This window comes from Electrona antarctica (assembly GCF_951216825.1).
Source record: "Electrona antarctica genome assembly, chromosome: 8".
Classification (NCBI taxonomy): domain Eukaryota; kingdom Metazoa; phylum Chordata; class Actinopteri; order Myctophiformes; family Myctophidae; genus Electrona; species Electrona antarctica.
The window spans coordinates 19,578,862-19,601,857 of NC_136789.1; the positions used below are offsets into that span (position 1 = coordinate 19,578,862).

The 22,996-nt window shown below is 41.1% G+C and overlaps 1 protein-coding gene across 2 annotated transcripts in view; it reads right to left on the minus strand.

Moving 5' to 3' along the window:
* Positions 1-2,036: 2,036 nt before the first annotated feature.
* Positions 2,037-22,996, minus strand: part of LOC306927867 (solute carrier family 2, facilitated glucose transporter member 5-like) — a 28,671-nt gene continuing 7,711 nt past the window's right edge. Inside the window, exons 4-12 of one of the 2 annotated variants that reach the window (XM_079507740.1) lie at positions 11,457-11,581; positions 10,090-10,235; positions 8,927-9,059; positions 5,984-6,171; positions 5,732-5,842; positions 4,270-4,371; positions 3,757-3,832; positions 3,430-3,557; positions 2,037-2,850 (exon numbers count right to left, since the gene is read on the minus strand). In XM_079507740.1, coding sequence (XP_079363866.1) covers positions 2,614-2,850; positions 3,430-3,557; positions 3,757-3,832; positions 4,270-4,371; positions 5,732-5,842; positions 5,984-6,171; positions 8,927-9,059; positions 10,090-10,235; positions 11,457-11,581 — 1,246 coding nt within the window. In that variant the 3' untranslated portion in view covers positions 2,037-2,613. The remainder of the gene's footprint in view (positions 2,851-3,429; positions 3,558-3,756; positions 3,833-4,269; positions 4,372-5,731; positions 5,843-5,983; positions 6,172-8,926; positions 9,060-10,089; positions 10,236-11,456; positions 11,582-22,996) is intronic. The other variant, XM_079507741.1, reaches the window with a different exon arrangement.

Sequence of the window (22,996 nt, forward strand, 5' to 3'; positions counted from 1 at the left end):
TTGGGTTCTGGTTTAACTCCACTGGTGGCTTACACAGACCACAATCCACTGACATTTTTGAAGTCTCTTCAAAATCCAAACCAGAGGTTAATGCGATGGGCATGATCTTTGCAGCCCTACAATATGGAGATTCGCCATATTAAAGGTTCTCAGAACGTGATGGCAGATGCACTGTCACATATACATTAATGTGTTAACCTGTTTACTTATATTTACTGTTTTTGCTTGTTTGACCCATTATAGACTATCCTGTCTCCGGCTCTCTTAAATCGCTCCTGGTACCAAGGTTTCTGAGGCTGGGGGCAGGATGGTGTGTCAAGGTGGGGAAGCAGGTATTATGTGTATGTGGTGTACAGTTTCACAGACCAGTGTGTAAACACAGACACTAAAGTTGATTTTGTTTTGGTGATCTGTAAACTGTTGTGCCATACATAAGCATGCTGGTCTTTCGAGTCCTGGGAAGCTCTCATATGTAGCTCTCCTGTCCCAAGCTTCCAGACGCGAGCTAGTTCGAGGCGGATGCGAAGGGCAGTGGGGCGTTTTTTGGGAGAGTTGTTTATACAGTATCAAGTCAAAGATGACAAGGTGGCTATTTGATTTGTTTAGATTGGTCAAGTTGTGATAATATTGGTTGTTTAGTTTATTTGTTGCTAATTGTCTCCACCAGTGTCTCCACCAGGCCGAAGGCATGGGGGGAGAGTATGTTTTGCACTCCGTCCGTGTGTGTGTCCGTCCGTCCTTCCGTCCGTCCGTTACCAGCTAATCTCCGGCACCGTTAACCCGGTCGATGCCAAACTTTGCACACACACTCCCTGGATGCCAACGATGAACCTCTGCCCCGCATTTTCCAGAACGGCCTGTTATAGCGCCACCATGAGGCAGCTTTTCACATTGTTTACCTAAAACTGCACCGATCTGCGTGAAACGTTGCATGCACACTCCCTAGAGGCCAAGGACAAACCTTTGACCTGCATTTTCCACATCTGCCTTTTATAGCGCCACCAGGAGGCCGAAAAATCGTTACACAGTATCTCTATGGTCATGTGCTCAAGTCGGATCTGTCCGATATTTCATATTCCATCCTAATTGGCTATAATTGGCTTTCAGTTTGCAAGATTGCCCCGTTTTGAACAAAAGCCTCAAATCATGAACGCAGCATGCAATTTACGTCTTTCACACATTTTCTTACTAGGCTGAGGAATATATCGCACCCTTTTCACATTGGCCTGTTATAGCGCCACCAACAGGTTGATTTTTGCAAAACACATTTTTGGAACAAAACGCCTCAAATCATCCAATTGCCATCAAAGGCAAACATACTTATTTATATTTCTCCTAAACATTTTGCCAAACATCTCAGTCCTATCCTCCTGGTGGAGACCTGTGCCCAGAAGGGCACTTTTTCTAGTTTGTGGTTTGTTTTCTTTAGATAATGTGGTGGAACCTCAATCTTATGGAGGGGGGTGTGATGTTCACCTGAGGTGGGTGTGGCTCAGGGGAGTATAGAGCGTCGCAGTCCCACCCCCTTTCATGACGACGCCAGGGCCAGGAAATAATTCCCAATGCATTTTTCCCATAGACATTTCAAAAAGTATTCATTTAAAGACCTTATAAGCCTCGTACAAAGCCAACTCGAGTTGTGACAAATCAATTCTTTGTTTGGCCCAAAACATTGTGTTTACTGTCATGATTTCTCACAACTCAAGTTGGCTTTGTACGACGCTTAAAAGGTCTTTAAATAAATACTTTTTGAAATGTCTATGAGGAAAATGAACGGGGAATCATTTCCTGGGCCCTGGTAGGGGGCAGGACTGCGACGCTCTATATAGGGAGCTCTCCTGGCAGCAGCTCAGTCTCTCTGTCCTCCCTGCAAGCAGGACCTGCTAAGGGTTGCCACCTGGCCCAAGGGCCTAACCACGCTTTTGTTTAAGTTATGCACCATTTAATAACACGCACAGCAGCACTCTCCACACATCCATACACTGCAGTGACTGCAGACATTATAACTGATAACTGATAACCTCACATCTCACATGATTATTTGACATTCTTTTATTTACTTTAACATAATAAATATCATTTAAAAACATTTACTTTTGTGCAAATATTGCCCTGGCCATTCAGACAAATCACAATAAAGAATACAGGAGATATTTCGCGACTTTATTTTACAAACTGATCTCAAATATTGACCACTTGAGAAATCATTGGATGACATTTCATAACTACAGTTTCGCTCAGTAGAGGGCATGCCTCTACAGCTAGGCCTACGGTCAAGACGCATCTTATAGATTTAACCGATTCTGTAATTTTGCCCTCAATTGTCCTTGACTGTGACTGACCTTTTTTTACCCCAAAATGTATTATTTCTTCAGGGAAGCCTACGGATATTTCCCACCAAGTTGTGAAAATCTTCCCATTTGTTCAGATCTCATTGAGTCAGACAGAAGTTGTATGTTTTGACATTGATGTCCGTTTGACATCGTCAAGCCATAACCTACAGTAATAACCGTGTGAACACAGCATTACCAACTTGGGTCATTTGCTTGACACTTCAGTGTCGCAGACAGTTCACATATATATTGCACACATAAGTGAGTCCAGCATGCAAGCTTATGCATCGTTTCTTAAAAATAATGTTTTTTTAACATGGTCCGATGTTCCGTTGGCCACTAGATCTGGTTCAGGCTTCTTAGGTGAGGAGTCCGAGATCTTGTTCATCTCTTTGAAGCTATTACTGATTTCTACAAAGGTCTTGTCTTTGGTCTCAGGGAGGACGATGTAGACATAAACAGTACACAGTAAACAGATCACCAGGAACACCAGGAACACGTAGGTCCGCAGTGCTTTCTGTACACAAAACAAAACCGTCAAATATATTGGTCAACTATGCATGGTTATCAGACACTGTCCCCTCTTTAATAGTTACAAAGATTCATACACCCCCAGTCTTCTGCTGTTGGACGTTGAGTCAATCCTTTCCTCTTACCCAATTAAGATCTGAGGCCGATTATACAAATTCATTTTTAATCAATAGTTTTCGTGCCAAGGACCCAAAATTGATATATAGCCTATATATTTGGCCATGGACCCCCATCTGAAAATGTTTTGTGCCAGGGACGGCAAGAAGAGAATATTTGCGTTAATACAATTCTAATATTGATAACACTTACGATTTTTCAAAAAATAGCAGATGTGAAGATCACAGTGCTACACGGAGTGGCGCACTGTGAGCTTGTATATCTGCTATTTTTTAATAGCCAACGATAAAAATCTATAATGACTGATGCTTTCCTGGTTTGGGTGAAATCCACCCCCCCCCCCCCCCCCCACACACACACACACAAAATGGTGTGTGTGTGTCCAAAATGGTTACTTTTCAGGACATGTGTCCTATATGTCTAATTGCTAAAACAAGCATCTGCCCACCTGCATGAAAGGGAATAACAGTCCCAATAGGAAGTTAGTCAGCCAGCCAAAAAACCCTCCAATCATGAGGGCAGGAGGTCTGTAGGTCTGTTCAAACAACTCGCTGCACACAATGAATAACACCGCAGCTGAAAGACAGGACACGGAAAACAGTGGAAACGCAGCTTCCCAACTCCCTGCATTTGCAAAATGGTCATGCACATGTGCCATTTCAGATCGATTGGTCATGATAAATGATTGAGGATGTACATGATATTGTACGTATGTTCCCTTGCAAAAAGTATTAAATAAATAAATTAATTAATTGATAAATAAATGCGTTCTTACCAGGACCCAAGCAGAAGGCAATGTTAATAAATATGATGCAGGCAAAGCTGAAAAAGGGAATCCATGAGGCATGGTTCTGTTGATACAGAAAATAAACAATGACAGAAACTGCAATAGAGGAACTGAGGAAGTAGCAAAAATTATGTTTAAAGAAAATTCTAACTGGGGGAAAGTCTGATTAAGTAGAAAACAATGAAACTATTCTACAATCTATATTCTCAAGAGTTAAAGAGCCCCAAATGTAAACTGGGTTGTTATAGCACCACCATGAGGTCAATTAGAAGAATATTCAGGTTGACTTCAATGGCCTTCTGCCAATGCTATTGACATTTCCGGTGTGTGTCCTAGTACTGTATTGTATTGCTCAGGCTTCATGGTTAGGGTTAAAATGGCATTAGTAAAATTGCCGTCCTAAAATGTTCATGTCCTCATAAGTAGCCTATAGAAATATCAGTGTGCGCACACAGGTGAGAAAGACAGACTTTGTGACAACTACTGTAGTATTGATCTTACCTGAAGATTGAGGAACAAAGTCAACAAAGCATAGCCGACTGCCATCCCACCAAAGCCCAGTAGGAGGAGAAGCCTTCTGCCACAGCGATCGATTGAAAACCCCTAGGGACACAAAGCTTGGTGAATGTGTGTGTTTGCATGCATGCAATGCAGTGGTTCAGGGGTAGAGCGGCCGGAAGCCGGTAGAACAGCAGTGTCCCAGTTCGATCCCGGACTCCCCCAGAGTTAAGTGTCCTTGAGCAAGACACTGAACCTCTAATTGCTGCCGGTGTGCAGGTTGTTGCCTTGCATGTTTTCCTTCACCATTGGTGTGTGATTGTGAATGTGTGTGCGAATGGGTGAATGTAATGCACAATCCATGGATAAACGCGCTATATAAAAGCACCATTTATGCACCATCACATGCTTTTCACATATAATCACATTCTTAAAATCAGGACGCCAGAGTTAGTTGAGTGTTTAAATGGGCACTTTATATATTTTGCACACAAATCCCGTTTTAGTCAAGTTGAGGACATTATAAACACGATGTTGGAATGTTTTGTTTTATAACATAATTTCTCCCCCTCGTACATCATAGAGGATGTCAGTTCTAACTTCTTCCTCGACTACTTTTCCACCCTAGCATTTGGCTGAGCTTTATTATTTCTTTCTGTTATACTCACTGCTCTGCCCATTCCCCTGCCTTTTTTGTTTTTGTCTCATGCCATTATAGAGGGTATGCGCGTGACATCATCAAACCTTGACAGCCCATACATCCACACATAAGTCATATCTGATTCCATTAAACAACATTAAACGATGTTAAACTCACTTTGCCTGTTGCTTTGCCACTCGATTTGCCACTCGATGTGCCATTCAGTTTAAGCATGCGCATACTCTATTGACTTTGCTTTTAATGTTTGATATTTTTTAGCTTTTCTTGTACTTTGTTTTGTAAAGCAGTTTGCGTTGCATTCCTTGTCATGAAAGGTGCTCTATAAATAGTTTATTATTATTACAATGGACTATATTACATGTTTTCTGTAGTTCCAGTCAGACAGGGCCCTCTAGTTCAGTATCGAGCAATTATTGTTGATTGGCTATTTTCACTACTTCTTAATTAAATATATTCTTTTTATGGAATTTCTTAGAAGTTTGTTCGATTTAGAATTTGTAAAATTGTAATTGTAATTAAAACATCTTTTGAATCTATTTATATTATATATTATAATATTTATATTTTTTAAATGTAGGACATTTTTTATTATTACTCGAGTCGTGACCCACAATTGGGTCACGACCCACTCTTTTACTTGCATAATGCATAATGAACTAAAGAAATGCAGACCAAAAAAAACAAAATTGAGAATAGTGAAAACTGATAATATGCCATTATATTTATGGACACAATGTTTGGAAAATCTTTGAAACCGTTTACCTATATGCCCTATGCCGAAAGTGGACAATTGATCATACTTACACAAACGATGCTAGCTACAAGTCCTGCAGCACCTAGGCCAATAGTCATGTGAAGAATTATGTTGTCATCCATGCCGGCATTCACCAAGATCGGGGAGGTGTAAAAATACAGCTGTTGAGTGTGCAAAACAAGAGTCATTATACATGTCAACATGTCATTATAGTGAAACAACAATCGCCAAGTGGTCCCGAGTGCGCACCCGGGACCATAGTGTGAATCTGCCCTTAAAGTTGTTGGAAGGAGTTTTTTTACCGCATTCATTCCACTCAAGGTCCGACAGCAGTTGAGGACAATGACAGTGATGATCTGCCAGCGGACGGCTTGGCTCCTCATGAGCTTCACCACTGACACCTTCTGGATGTTGGCTTGGAGTCGTCTCTCCACCTGCAGCTCCTCCACTTCCTGGGACACATCTTCCTTCCCGAGGTACCTCCTGAGAGCTGTAGTAGTAGATTGTAGAATATCAACCCAATCTCACCCAAACTCAGTGAAACAACATGGATTGGCAATGGGCTATATGCACACATGCCATTTTGGAAAATAACTTTAATAAAGTTACCGCTGATACTAATGAAGGCTCTGTTATATTCTGGTCAAACAGAGTCAGGGTGCTGCTGTTGTGCATGCATTGGCTCACTGGCTCACTCTGCTACATCAGTCGGTCTCGAAGTGTCCTTGAGTGGGTTCCAAATGGCCCTGTATGGGTGTGTACACCGTCAGAGTTGTGGGGGTCCTTGAAAATAAAAAAAGTTTGATAACCACTGCACACTAAATGGAACAGAGCCTTAATTAGTATCATTGGTTAACACCTGTGAGGAATTAGGGAAGCGACCCAGAAGTAGGAAGAGTTATTCTGTGTGCATATAGCCCATATTTCCATATATATATTTACGTTAGCCATTAGTTTGCTAAGCTTGTATATCAAGACTGTCAGCAGCGTTGTTTACGCTGTGCCATTGCGGCCAGTATTGCTGCTATGTTACTGTCTGTTTTCTCCAAGGGGGCAGGCAGACTTTCCAACGTTGAAGCTCTGGGTCCTAGTGGTAGGAGGAGGGACTACAGGCGGACCCGTGGATTCATGACCGGGAAACCCCGTGCAGCTGGGCTTTAACGTTGAGCGCTCGGTTGCCCTACGTCACTCAGGACCTCAAAGTTGAGGTCCGGGGAGGGACTTCCGGCAGTCTTCCGGGTGCTTCAAAACGCCACTGAGCAACTTCCACTGACATGAATAGCTGGGGGGGCGGAGCTTCGCGCCAGTTCAGTCTCTATTATATATATACTCTATGGTTTTCTCAAGTACAGATAAAGAGTGTCCCTTCTCACTCGCCATCTCTCGCGAGAACCGGTGGAAACCGTGTGAGGTCTTGATCCCTCGTCATGGGCCAGACCGGTCATGTGACGACTCGTTGGCCATGAGTAGTCACCTATAAAAGTCTCATTCATCCTGTTGTTCTTTGAGGTTGACACCGCTAACCTAAGCTCTAGCTGTTTTGTTTTCATTCTGTTGGTTTAAACTTTGCTTATCCTTTTGTTTTATGTTAGTTCCCTTCGGGAAGGAACGGCAAGTTGTAGTTTTCCATGCTATTGTTAGATTTTAGTTAGGTTAAGTTTACTGTTTTGTCTCTCCATTTTCTTTGAGGGAAACCATACCATTGTAAGTTGCACTGTTCCACTCAAATATTTATCCTATTTATAATATCGTCCACTATTGATCCTCTATTATAAATGATTGCCAATACTTGAAAGTCGATCACTTCCATCATGTAATTGAGCCATTTGTATTTAAGAACAAACCTTTGTAACTCTGTAAACTTTTTGTCTGAGAAGTACAAGTAAAGACTTTTTCAAACATGAGGTTTCCTGTCCTGTTTATATGTTATGTTTACCCATCGACTCCTAGACATTTAGTTTATATGTTATGTTTACCCATCGACTCCTAGACATTTAGTTTATATGTTATGTTTACCCATCGACTCCTAGACATTTAGTTTATATGTTATGTTTACCCATCGACTCCTAGACATTTTGGGTCGTAACAACATTACTCAGCCTCCCTGGGAAAGTTTACGCCAAGGTACTGGAAAGCAGGGTCCGGCCGATAGTCGAACCTCAGATTCAGGAGGAGCAATGTGGATTCCGTCCTGGCCGTGGAACAACTGACCAGATCTATACTCTTGCAGGGATCCATGGAGAAGGCCTGGGAGTATTCATAGCCGGTCTACATGTGTTTTGGAGAAGGCATATGACCGGGTCCCCCGGGAGAATGAGGATCAGCGTCTCCAAATCTGAGGCCATGGTTCTCAGCAGGAAACCGGTGGATTGTGCAGTCCAGGTAGGGAATGAGGCATTACCCCAGGTGAAGGAGTTTAAGTATCTCGGGAAGTCGGGGTCTTGTTCACGAGTGAGGGGAGGACGGAGGAGGAGATCAGCCGGAGAATCGGAGCGGCAGGGGCGGTATTGCAGTCGCTGTACCGCACTGTTGTGACGAAAAGAGAGTTGAGCCAAAAGGCAAAGCTCTGTCTACTGAGCAATCTTCGTTCCTTCTCACCTATGGTCATGAAGTGTGGGTCATGACCGAAAGAATAAGGTCGCGAATACAAGCGGCTGAAATGAGTTCTCCGACGGGTGGCTGGCATCTCCCTTAGAGATAGGGTGAGACGTTCAGTCACACAGGAGAGACGGAGTAGAGCCGCTGCTCCTTCGCCTGGAAAGGAGCCAGCTGAGGCTAGATTTTAGATTAGATTAGATTAAATTTATCGTCACTGCATCTAATCTAATCTAATCTAAAATCTAACCTCAGCTGGCTCCTTTCCAGGCGGTGGTGGTTCGGGCATCTAGTTAGGATGCCTCTCAGGCGTCTCCCTAGGGAGGTCCTCGATGCACGTCCCACTGGGAGGAGACCCCAGGGCAGACCAAGGCGCAGATGGAGGGATTACATCGACTCACTTGTTGTGGATTGTCAAGATTGCGCACTGCATGCGTTGGCAATTCAAAGATACACCGTTTTTAAATCCGAAAGCTCCCAAGGCACTCTTCAAAAAGGGATTCATTGTCAACAATGAAGTAAAAGGTCATATCAGTCTCTCTCTCACACACACACTATGACGCTAACCAAATTAAAACGTGAAAAACATAATACACCCCCCCCCCCCCCCCCCCCAAAAGCCACCTAACACTGGACCATATTTGGATTACCTTTCTCAGCACCAACAACATCATTCTTATCAATCAGCAGGTAACGAGGGCTCTCAGGAACAATGGGCAGCACACACAGCTGCAGAAGAGCAGGAATGGCCATAAACCCGAAGAGGAAGCTCCATCTGTGCTTCTACAATCAAATCTGTCGAAGAAAACAAATAAAAACAATGAGAAACATAGGTCTCAACTACAGCAAGTGGGCGTGAAAGCACCGCAGAGAGAACATTGACCAGCTGTGCTTACACAGCAGCTGGTGGAAAGGAATTAGAAAACTAATCGAGCACAATTCCATTACACTTACAATTCATTACCTCTGGTTAGTAGTTGGCAGGGCATCGGGATGTTGCCGTTTGTGTATTTCATCATGGAATGCAAATCATCATGGAATGCAAATAACATGAATCAATAAACACATTTACATATTTTTACTCAAATATATGATAAAGAAATAAGCTAAAAAGAAAAACAATAAAACCATGTATTGAATGTGTGTTTTCTATGGTGAGATAGTTATGGATAGTGTGGATACAATTAACTAAACTAATGAACAAGCGTATCAACTTCTCTGCTTGAACAGAATGATATAACTGCATTTGTAAATGGTCCCACCTGAAGTCCTTGCAGCACCATTAAAGCTGCTATAAGCAATAATGTCAGCCAGCAATGGGTAGAACGCTCCCAAAAATATTTAGTCTGTGACACATCTAGGGGCCGCAATCTGTATTCAAAGATTTTCCTAGAAGCTTTGTCATTGGTCGATTTGCCTGTCTGCTTCCTGATTGGTTAGTCATTGCGACCAATGACAGTCATTTTTCGACCAATGACAAAGCTTCTAGGAACATATTTGAATGCAGATTGCGGCCCCTAGATGTGTCACAGAGACTACATTTTTTTGGGAGCATTTTATTGCCGGCTGACTACCAAAAATAAATAAAAAATCATTAATATTTTGACATATTGCTTAGCAGCTTTAAGCCACATTCATTATTTTTGAAAGTTTTTGCCTAATGACCAGCCAAGTTGGTGTGGTGGGGATCTATAATATTATTATTACGTATAATAATAATAATAATACAACTATCTGTAGAGCACTTTTTTAAACAATGTTACAAAGTGCTTGACCAATAAAAACAGTAAAACAACAGATCTACCGTACTGACCTCTCCGAGCAGCTCTTTGAGGCCCAGTACTTGTGCAGTTATGAGCCCAACGCCGTAGAGTATGCCATTAATCTGTCCCACAGCCCCGCGGAGCTTCCGTGGCGAAATCTCCGTCAGAAGCATCACAATGGGGATTCGTCCCAGGCCTGCAGCAGGGCAGTGTCGATTTTGACAGGTTTTAGTTATAGTCATATATAGTCTTTTGAATAGTTTATTTAGTTAAGTCACATTTTAGTCACCTGGAATGTTTTAGTGTTAGTCCAGTTTTAGTCGACTAAATATCCTAAGATTTTAGTCGACTTAACTCTCCAGTTGAGGCGACTTTAGGAGACTAAAATGTATTTTGGCGGGCCTTGATGCAATCGTAACTGTGAGCTTGTAGATCGGCTATTTTCAGCATGCAAAATGACTCGTCTTTTACTTATTAATATACAGGATCTCTTGTCCACTAATCCCTCCCGAACATTTTAGTCTAGTATTTACATGTATTTGTTGATGTAATTATCAGTATATTTAGTGTTAGTTTTAGTCATCATAACGTAGTTTTAATTTAGTTTTCGTCAGTGAAAAAAGGTAGTCGACGAACATTTTGCGTCATAGTATTAGTCGACAAAATCAACACTAGCAGCAGGGACAGAATTTGGTCAGAATTTGAGAGGATGGCCCCTTGAGATGCAGCATCTCATTTTAAAGGGGGTCCTATGCACAGGTAAAACATTACATAGTGTACCCAATACACAGTGACGGTACACGATACACTGTCTGTCAGATACAGTCACAGTAGCTTGCTCAATGCTCATCCTCTCCCACCCAGGGACAGGTTTAGAACAGTTCATATTTACAGCAAATTTTGATTTCCTTGTAGTGTAGTTACGGTAGTCATATGTTTAATAATAATACTTTATTTGTATAGCACCTTTCATGACATGAAATGTCATGAAATGCACTACAGTAAAGTAATGCAATACAGTGTCATCTGAAAAGGTTTAGTTTTAGTCGACTACATGTATACCGGTATTTGATTTTGTTGACAGAAAAGGATTTCGGCAGGCCTTGAACATAGCCGATCTACAAGCTCAAGCTTGCAGATCGGCTATTTTCAGAGCGCAACCAAAGTTCTACTGGATCTCTTCTCCACTAGCGCTAAGGCCCTCCATAAAAGTTGTCTAGTTTTTATTTGTTGCAGAAATAGTCAATACATTTGGTCTTAGTTTTAGTCATCATAGCTAAGATTTATTTAGTTTGTCAGTGACAAAAGGGTAGTCAACAAACATTTTTCCTCATAGTTTTAGTTGACGACATCAACACTGCTACTACATACATACCAATAGTTAATATTTCATGATTTATTATTTATTTTCACTCACCAGAATGTATCCCACAAAAGAAACGGCCAATGATCATCATTTCATAAGAGCTTGCACTCTCAGCTGCAGCCATGAACAGAGCGCCTAGTAGTGTGAAACCATTATTCAGCAACAACGTGCCCTTACTAAAGAGATAACAAAACAAAGACAAGTTTAGATGAGTTTGCTATGTTGAAAAGTTATTCAAAACCAAAGAGACATTGTGAATAGAATATGACATTGTTCCTCTTCGATGTCTCCCTTTTGACTTAATTCAAACTCTAGACGGGCCTGCCGCAAAGTTATTACTTGCGTGAGCAGAACGCGAGTACGGTTTTCTGCTGCGTATGTCGTTGATAGATAAATTCTGACATGTTGTTTACACGTCATGTCAAGTTGGCCACTCCATCATATTCTGTAGGTCAACACAGATAGAACTGGGCCCAGACCATGTTCCATATAAGTCATATTTTGTCATCTCCCATATCATCATTTTACTCTTAGCCTACTGCCTGTTTACTCCGGGTTGTTCTTCTTATCATCATAAATGTCATGTCATCCATGTTTATGGCCAAAATATGTTTTCATCTGTCCCATTTAATATCTTATGGAAGTCTCCATACTGTCTGTCCCCAGTCAAGTTAAGTCGCATACTGAGAGGTCTATTTTGATTTGACACTACATGTATTTGGCCTTGGTGCCCAGTGAGAAAGTAGATAGCCGGCCATTTCTCTGTTAAAGAGTTCACAGCTATCAGGGAAAGAATGTTATCTTCAGGTTGCCATAGCAACGCCAGCCTCTGTGCTTTCCCGGTCTATGGCCATCAATGACGGAACCAAGGAAGATGTCACGATACCCGTCTCATCATCCATGTGCTGGTCCAATGAGTGCTCGACAACCAGCACCACCGTGGATATTGCGGAAATGAACTATCTATTCAGCCAATGAACGTTTATCAACAACTGACGTCAGATGCAGTATAAGCCAGGAAGATGCTGTGAAGAGGGGCAGTTCGGATCCATATTTGAACAATTGAATACTCTAAATTATAGTGATGTATTGTACTATTATTATTATTATCTGAACCATGTAGCACATTCTCTATGTAAATTGACTTTATTACCTACTAAAAATTACAGTTAAAACCTTAAACTTCCTCTCAGAACTTTATTTCGTCTGTCTCCAATTCGTTTTTAAGGTATCCTTCTATTTTTTATGGTAGAGTGACTGTCATTCAAGATTTAAAGGGCTACTCACTCATTTTTAAGGTAAATACAGCACGGTATTTGGTCTCCCTGCTGGGTTATTGAAGGTATATATTTACAGTCCTTTCTAATTAGCATTACAGAATAGATATAATTTATTTTTATCCATTAATACGATCCTTGGGGTCGCCGGAATTTTATTTCCATCAATTGGTCGATCGAGCCGGATTCAGAACCCTGCAAGTGTTAATCACTAGACAGGGGGACAGAAAAAAGAATCCGTTTTTTTCCAAATTTACAGTTTTTTTTTTTCCCCCCATTTTTTTTACCCATTATAATTCTTTTTTCATTAGACATTTTTTGTTGCCTCGTTTGAAGAGCTGCTCTCCATCTTGACTCCTTCGACGTGAACAACGATATAAGGTAGGAATCGATTTACAGAGAAAATGTGCTCCATATAGTACTTTGCATCATGGAAATTATTTACGTCTTTAGTAAATACAAGCAGACTCATATGTGACGGAGCTATCATGGCCACGTCAGATATGACGTCTGTTCCCTCTCCCCCTCCACACACCCTTTTCCCTTTTTGTTTGATTTTTTTGATTTTTTGATTTAGCGCTGTGGCATAGCGTAGCTTTTGCTTTTTACTAGATAGTTTAATGATTATTATGATTCATTTATCTCGTTCCCCTCCTCAGCTGAGGCGATTTTTTTTCCCCCTGTCCGACTGTTTTAATTTACGCTTTTCTTATCTACATTTGTTTTGTGTCTCCCATTCCACTCCCGTTAGCGTGCGCTTACTTTGTAATGCATGTCAGTGCAGTCTCAGTGTGCGTGTGTGCGTGCGTGTCTCTCCCTCCCTGTCCATCCATGCCCTCCTGAATGTGATGTGTGTGTGTGTGCGTGCGTTTCTCCCTCCCAGTCTATGTGTGTGTGTGCTGTGGGAACGCCATCTTGTTTTATAACTTCAGAAGTGTATTAGGAATAGTTATTTTTACAGTTTTTACTGCATTTAAATTTTTTATCATTGCCTTAAGATTACATCTGGATATTTTTCATAATATTACATGTAACATTAGGTACAAATTTCAGTGTATCCTATTTTGTGTCTGTATGCCTGAAAGAGCAGCCCTGGGTCGGTGTATCTGCGTAATCTCTCTCATGTGAAATGCACAGTGTGAGAACAGTCTCTTTCTGTCTGTCCTCCCTCCTATATGTGAAATACATAGTGTGAGTGACATATGTCTCTGACATATGTCTGTCTCTCTCTATTCTCCCTCCAATAAGTGATATGCACAGTGAGAACGGTCTGTCTCTGTCTGTCCTCCCTCCAGGTGAGATTTACGGGGAGAACGCTGGGCCTGGGTCTGTCTCTTTCTCTCTCTCCCTGTGTATGTGTGGAATACTCCCATTTTTGAATTAAATAAATTATTTTCAGTCATAAAAGTTTTAACATTCAAGACAGAACTTATTCTCCCTATTTATTATTTTTTAATTACTACATTTATTTTGTCCAATTTAGTTAATTTCATTTTTTTACCTGCTAACGAATGGTCACAATAGGTTGTCTATCATACATCTAAACTTTATAACGTTTCAGGACATACGTAGGTAGCCTGGCGCGGCCAGACTCATAGCGAGGGTTCACTGATGTTTCCTCCCCGCATATGAGTCTGGACTCGGGCTCATTGACAGAGTGTATGCGGAAGCTGGAGAAATCAGAAAATGACCGGGGCCAATCGGGCCAATCAGTGACTGCGTTTCAACGGCTGTCCGTACAACAGTGAAAAGCAGCCTCTGATTGGTTCATGTGTATATGGTGACGTAACATTCATGCTGCAGGACTTTCAAAACAACAATGGCTGACCTCAACGCAACAAGTTTAAAAGTTTACACAGAAACGATAAGAACAGCAGTTATTTCAGATATAGACTGACATATATCCGACATATCTCGCTCACGTATAAAGTAGAAACTATTAAACAGACCTTGTTGTTTTTAGCGTGGTTGCCGTGGTATGAGGAGCGGACCAGCGCACTGTGTGGTGACGTCAGCTTTTTGTTACGCTGATTGGCTAGATGGATCTGTCTGTCAAGGCAACTACTAACGCCCACTTTTCAAGCTGCCTATGGCCGAAGTCCAGACTCATATGCGGGGAAGAATCTTCAGTGAATCTCCGCTATGAGGCTGGCCAAGCCAGGCTAATACGTAGGTCCTATCTCTTCAGTTTGGCTATACCTCTCCTAACTTCATACTGTGAGTGGCAGAGCGTTGTGTTTCAGTTAGCTGCTGGAGTACACTGCTTGCGTCGCCTCTATATTTTCTTTCCATTATATTTTCTGCTCTTCTTGGCCGGAACAGTAGAGGATTAACAGGGTACTTATTTTATCTTAACCGTGACCCTCAACAGTATTTAACTCTTAGTTATTCTCCCTTTAGAATTATTTTCCCCTTAAAGAAACATTTCACCATTTTCCAAAGTGAACAGATCACACTGTTCTTTCCATTCATTTTTTAAGTATATTCTCCTCTCTTTTAACTACAGGAGGGAGATTATGTAGCCCATTTTCATTTCTTTCATTTGAACACTTTCATACCGGCATTTATTTTATAATTTTCTCTCCATTTCATATTTTCCGGCTATAGGCAACTAATGCCTATTTTGCCATTTATGGGTACGATGTCTCTGACATACCAGTTAGCACTGGGGGAATGAGTGTTGAGGGTAGCCATCTCTTCACTCCCGTATACTTTGCTGATTCGTGAACTACGAGACAATTTGACCGTCTATTTTTGGCCATTAACACAGCCGACGCGAATCGCGTATCAATACGTTATCAATTAATCAAACGTCGGGTGCGAATCACGTATCAATACGTTTCAATCACTTTTTTATAGCATACTTTCATTCATCTTTTTACCCACCCGGACAATGAAGAACCATCGCCCTATCATTGCTGCTTAGTCCCGCTCACGTGATCAGAAAAAAAAAACAAAAAAACAAAAACCCTCCCCTCCTGAAAACAGGAGGGCGGGCCGCTTTACGTGTATAAACCAGTGTAAATGGATGCGCCCATGCCGATCTAGTCTGTGTGTGAAAATAATCAAATTTCACCTAACCTCGCCTCACCAGGCTTTCCTCCACCTATTGGCTTTTATACTCGATTCCCCCCTCCCCTCCTGTTTCTCCTGCAGGAGGAGGGCCTTGCGAGATGGGGGCTCATGTCTCGGAAAAAAACATGAACGGAACGCTGTTACGCTGCCTAACACATGATCTGCAGATTCTGCACCAGATCGGCATTGCTGCAACACACATGGACAGATGCATGTTTACTTCTTCATACTGTAGCGACCAAACGATCCCCGAGCCTACAATACTACGAACTAACAAACGAACTACAGTATCGAGAGGGGCCGCCATGACAACAGACAGTCTACCGTTGGTGGATCACGTATCGCCATGCAGAGCCGTCATAATCGGAGATCGCTCAGACGTGTGATTCTAACGCTTTTTTATTCATTATAATTGTAGTGATAAGACCGCAATGAACGCGTCGGGGACGTAATCGACCCGGGTGTAATGTATAACGAACTTTTCCGCGTCCTAAACCGTGCATGCCCAGGCATGTTCCCTATACTAGCTTGAAAAACAAAATCAGCTCATGATGACAACGCGTCTCACCGTTATACTATAGTTCTGAACCGAACGGTGGAATGGGACTTTTTATAGCCGTACGATCAAGACTTTTGCTGCCCAATGTGCCCATGACCCCCCCCCCCCCCAATGTTACTGCGATCAAAACAATGAAAGCAGTGAATCATCATCATCATCATCTAAAGGATGCAGAGTTATGAAGGTTTATAGTCAGACATTGACAGGCAGATATAACAATAAACACAATAAATATGCTATACATCCTATACACCGAATGAAAGCCCTGAATGTGTACTTTTACGAGGAAAAGAGTAAACATTGATCCCATGTACAGTCTGTCATAAATTGGTTACTGGGTGGATGCACATTGCGCCCACCAGATATAACTGCAGAGAAGACATGGACCCGAACTCAATATTCACAAAATAAGGCCTATAGCGACATATAAATACTATATACCGTATGAAACAGAAGACTCTCTGCTTTCATAAGAAAAAAACTTCTACTGTAGTAATATAAAAATCACACCCATGTGAAGTGAGTGGTGCAACTCTGTCCCATATTCTGTTCTCTGCTTATTCAATACAGCTCGCTATATACGGACTGAGGCAGAAAGTCATGTAAACCTTTTATTTACAGTTTGGTCTGTAAACTTCTACTGTAATAATAAAAATCACACCCCTGTGAAGTGAGCGTTGCAACTGTTCTGTACTTATTCACTACAGCTCGCTATATACGGACTGAGGCAGAAAGTCATGTAAACCTTTTATTTACAGTTTGGTCTGTAAACTTCTACTGTAATAATAAAAATCACACCCCTGTGAAGTGAGCGGTGCAACTGTTCTCTACAGTTGCGCGGTGCAACTGTATCTGTTCACGTCCAACAGTAGAGGATTAACAGGGTACTTATTTTATCTTAACCGTGACCCTCAACAGTATTTAACTCTTAGTTATTCTCCCTTTAGAATTATTTTCCCCTTAAAGAAACATTTCACCATTTTCCAAAGTGAACAGATCACACTGTTCTTTCCATTCATTTTTTAAGTATATTCTCCTCTCTTTTAACTACAGGAGGGAGATTATGTAGCCCATTTTCATTTCTTTCATTTGAACACTTTCATACCGGCATTTATTTTATAATTTTCTCTCCATTTCATATTTTCCGGCTATAGGCAACTAATGCCTATTTTGCCATTTATGGGTACGATGTCTCTGACATACCAGTTAGCACTGGGGGAATGAGTGTTGAGGGTAGCCATCTCTTCACTCCCGTATACTTTGCTGATTCGTGAACTACGAGACAATTTGACCGTCTATTTTTGGCCATTAACACAGCCGACGCGAATCGCGTATCAATACGTTATCAATTAATCAAACGTCGGGTGCGAATCACGTATCAATACGTTTCAATCACTTTTTTATAGCATACTTTCATTCATCTTTTTACCCACCCGGACAATGAAGAACCATCGCCCTATCATTGCTGCTTAGTCCCGCTCACGTGATCAGAAAAAAAAAACAAAAAAACAAAAACCCTCCCCTCCTGAAAACAGGAGGGCGGGCCGCTTTACGTGTATAAACCAGTGTAAATGGATGCGCCCATGCCGATCTAGTCTGTGTGTGAAAATAATCAAATTTCACCTAACCTCGCCTCACCAGGCTTTCCTCCACCTATTGGCTTTTATACTCGATTCCCCCCTCCCCTCCTGTTTCTCCTGCAGGAGGAGGGCCTTGCGAGATGGGGGCTCATGTCTCGGAAAAAAACATGAACGGAACGCTGTTACGCTGCCTAACACATGATCTGCAGATTCTGCACCAGATCGGCATTGCTGCAACACACATGGACAGATGCATGTTTACTTCTTCATACTGTAGCGACCAAACGATCCCCGAGCCTACAATACTACGAACTAACAAACGAACTACAGTATCGAGAGGGGCCGCCATGACAACAGACAGTCTACCGTTGGTGGATCACGTATCGCCATGCAGAGCCGTCATAATCGGAGATCGCTCAGACGTGTGATTCTAACGCTTTTTTATTCATTATAATTGTAGTGATAAGACCGCAATGAACGCGTCGGGGACGTAATCGACCCGGGTGTAATGTATAACGAACTTTTCCGCGTCCTAAACCGTGCATGCCCAGGCATGTTCCCTATACTAGCTTGAAAAACAAAATCAGCTCATGATGACAACGCGTCTCACCGTTATACTATAGTTCTGAACCGAACGGTGGAATGGGACTTTTTATAGCCGTACGATCAAGACTTTTGCTGCCCAATGTGCCCATGACCCCCCCCCCCCCCAATGTTACTGCGATCAAAACAATGAAAGCAGTGAATCATCATCATCATCATCTAAAGGATGCAGAGTTATGAAGGTTTATAGTCAGACATTGACAGGCAGATATAACAATAAACACAATAAATATGCTATACATCCTATACACCGAATGAAAGCCCTGAATGTGTACTTTTACGAGGAAAAGAGTAAACATTGATCCCATGTACAGTCTGTCATAAATTGGTTACTGGGTGGATGCACATTGCGCCCACCAGATATAACTGCAGAGAAGACATGGACCCGAACTCAATATTCACAAAATAAGGCCTATAGCGACATATAAATACTATATACCGTATGAAACAGAAGACTCTGCTTTCATAAGAAAAAAACTTCTACTGTAGTAATATAAAAATCACACCCATGTGAAGTGAGTGGTGCAACTCTGTCCCATATTCTGTTCTCTGCTTATTCAATACAGCTCGCTATATACGGACTGAGGCAGAAAGTCATGTAAACCTTTTATTTACAGTTTGGTCTGTAAACTTCTACTGTAATAATAAAAATCACACCCCTGTGAAGTGAGCGTTGCAACTGTTCTGTACTTATTCACTACAGCTCGCTATATACGGACTGAGGCAGAAAGTCATGTAAACCTTTTATTTACAGTTTGGTCTGTAAACTTCTACTGTAATAATAAAAATCACACCCCTGTGAAGTGAGCGGTGCAACTGTTCTCTACAGTTGCGCGGTGCAACTGTAGAGAACAGTTGCACCGCTCACTTCACAGGGGTGTGATTTTTATTATTACAGTAGAAGTTTACAGACCAAACTGTAAATAAAAGGTTTACATGACTTTCTGCCTCAGTCCGTATATAGCGAGCTGTATTGAATAAGCAGAGAACAGAATATGGGACAGAGTTGCACCACTCACTTCACATGGGTGTGATTTTTATTATTACTACAGTAGAAGTTTTTTTCTTATGAAAGCAGAGAGTCTTCTGTTTCATACGGTATATAGTATTTATATGTCGCTATAGGCCTTATTTTGTGAATATTGAGGAGTTCACGTCCATGTCTTCTCTGAAGTTATCTGGTGGGCACAAGCTGCATTCAATAACCAATTACTGTCTAACTGTACATGGGATCAATGTTTACTCTTTTCCTCGTAAAAGTACACATTCAGGGCTTTCATTCGGTGTATAGGATGTTTATTGGGTTCAATTTTATATCTGCCTGTCAATGTCTCTGACTTTAAACCATCCATAACTCTGCTCGCTGTTCAAGATAACCACTTCCAGGCAAATGCAGGTGTTGCAAAAAGGTCAATATCTCCAGAATGGAACATGGTAAAATCAAAATGTATTTTTTAAATTGAAGTGGACAAGTTCAGCTTTCTTTTGATGTATGCGTGTGATTCTCGCTATAAGAGAACATTTTGCTGTGGGCCCCCGAACAAGGCCTTTGTGCAATGTTAAACGGTAGCAACATCCAAATAGGCCTGTCGAGATCTTGTAGCAATCAAAGTGTTAAGTGCTAGGAGCCATGAAGTGCTATCTGCTAGTTTATCGAGAGGCTTAACCTGTCACGTGTTTTTGTGTAGGGTTGTCTGATTTTCTTCCTCTGCGAGGAACACCTTTTTATGACTTTTGTGAAAGTCAATTTATAACCGGTGCAAATTTGTTTAAATGTATCATTTATTAGTCATGTTTTTGCCCCTATTTAACCTGTCTCACCAATGTGTTATAGTTTTCCTATATGGAATTCTGCCTGCCAAACTACACAGTAAACCCTCAAGTATTGTATTTTTCTTTTTTTTAAACACCCAGTTACATTGTTATTATTCATTCTCACCTGATATTTTTCCCTGTATAATTCTGATATTTTGTTTTCTTTATGGCTTACCCACAGGATTTACTGAACCACTGTCACTGGCGTAGACGTGAAGGGCGGGGTTTCAGAGGATCGAGGTGAGTGATATGCTGGTCATAGTGCACTCTTGTTCTCTCTGAACCTCAGCCTTGAGTACTGTATTTCCCAGTGATAGTGAGTACTGGAAACCCAGCCTCAGTTCATTATTCATTTTGATTATTGGTTATGTTTTCTACCTCACCATGCCTTTAAGGTTAATTTTATTTCACCATGCCTCTAATGGTTATTTTATTTTTATTTTTTATTACCCTGATTCAATCATTATTTTTATTTTTGCACCAACCACACTCATACTCGTACAGTTGTTTTTTTTTTTTTTTTCCCCCACCCCCTCCCCCCTTCACCCATTGTCCTTCCATTTCTTATTTTCTTCATTTGTTTTTATGTTTTGAGAACACTTGCTTCTTTGTTATATAAACAGCTATCTAATCACCATCCCTCCCAGTTTTGGGTGCATTCCAATCGGGAACGCAGCCTTCCCAACTTAAGGTTAAATTTAGTCCATTCATGACACTCAAGGTTAATTTTATACCGTTTTTGACACTCAGTTTTAGGGTGTTTTCCCATTTTTTTTTACCATGGACATCCACTGTCGCCATCACTTAATGTAACTTATTTTATTTATGTTATTGATTTGATATTAATATTGGGCCTTGGCCAAAGTATTTTTCTCTCCTTTCTCTCCTCTGATATTCATATCGCAGGTAGTCAAAGAAGTCAGAACCAAACCTCTGCTGTGGCATTCCATTGCCATTATCCCATAGTTAAGTTACCATTCTGAATTCAATAATTCTTCCACATATGTCCCAGTTCATATCTCCAAAACATGTTTTCATTTTTTTCCCTTTCTTTCTCTGTTCATCCATTCTCCAGGAACTGGTGTATATGCCTCCCCATTAGGACCGACGAGGACTCAGGAAGTATTGAATTAAAGGGAATGAAAAATACCATCTCATGTGAGTTTTGTCTAAATTATTTTGAGGATACATGCACATAGATCCTATGGACTTGTATCCAGGCCTGTTGGCTATGAGAACCCACCTTTGTGGGTGATAATGTTAGTAAGGTTTCCACAGGACCCTAGACTAAATTTTTTGACTTTTCACTAACTTCTACCTGTCATAATGATAGCCTCTCTTAAGTTTACTGTTGTTTGCTGTTTGAGAGCCCTGTAATGTGACCCACTGATGTGATCTGAAGGAATGTGATTAGTGCACCTGGCTGACAAAGCCCCCCATGTTGAAGGTACTGTGGTCCATTTGACCTTTGGCTCCAAATTTTAGGTTGTTTCGGTCATTAATTTCATAAAGACCCATTTTTGGGTGGAACATGACATGGTATTTTTCTGTTTACCTTAGGTTCAATGCCCCTTACATCAATGTAGATATTTAGATTTGTTCATCACCCAATCCCATTTTTAGCTGTAATCTCATGCACATCTTTCTCCCCCCTTCTATCTTTCCTATTTTCTTAATCATTCTCATTTTTCAGATCCACCATTCAATCAATAAATCAGTTCTATTGTTGTGGTATAGGGAAAGTCATTTGAGGTTTTCTACATTACAACACCTTGTTCAATTATTGGGTACATTTATATAATTATTTTGTTGCTAGTTGCTTAGCTTATGCTTCTATTATTATTTTTTTATTAAAAAAAAAATAGGTTTTAATTGTTTTATTTTTTTTCCACATTCGGACATCCTAAATTCCATAAATTATAATTTACCTTTTCCCATTTTTAATTAGGTTTATTTGGTTGCCACCTTGACATTATTTGTAAACTAAGGGCGGAGTTGATAGATAAATTCTGACATGTTGTTTACACGTCATGTCAAGTTGGCCACTCCATCATATTCTGTAGGTCAACACAGATAGAACTGGGCCCAGACCGTGTTCCATATAGGTCATATTTTGTCATCTCCCATATCATCATTTTACTCTTAGCCTACTGCCCGTTTACTCCGGGTTGTTCTTCTTATCATCATAAATGTCATGTCATCCATGTTTATGGCCAAAATATGTTTTCATCTGTCCCATTCAATATCTTATGGAAGTCTCCATACTGTCTGTCCCCAGTCAAGTTAAGTCGCATACTGAGAGGTCTATTTTGATTTGACACTACATGTATTTGGCCTTGGTGCCCAGTGAGAAAGTAGATAGCCGGCCATTTCTCTGTTAAAGAGTTCACAGCTATCAGGGAAAGAATGTTATCTTCAGGTTGCCATAGCAACGCCAGCCTCTGTGCTTTCCCGGTCTATGGCCATCAATGACGGAACCAAGGAAGATGTCACGATACCCGTCTCATCATCCATGTGCTGGTCCAATGAGTGCTCGACAACCAGCACCACCGTGGATATTGCGGAAATGAACTATCTATTCAGCCAATGAACGTTTATCAACAACTGACGTCAGATGCAGTATAAGCCAGGAAGATGCTGTGAAGAGGGGCAGTTCGGATCCATATTGGAACAATTGAATAC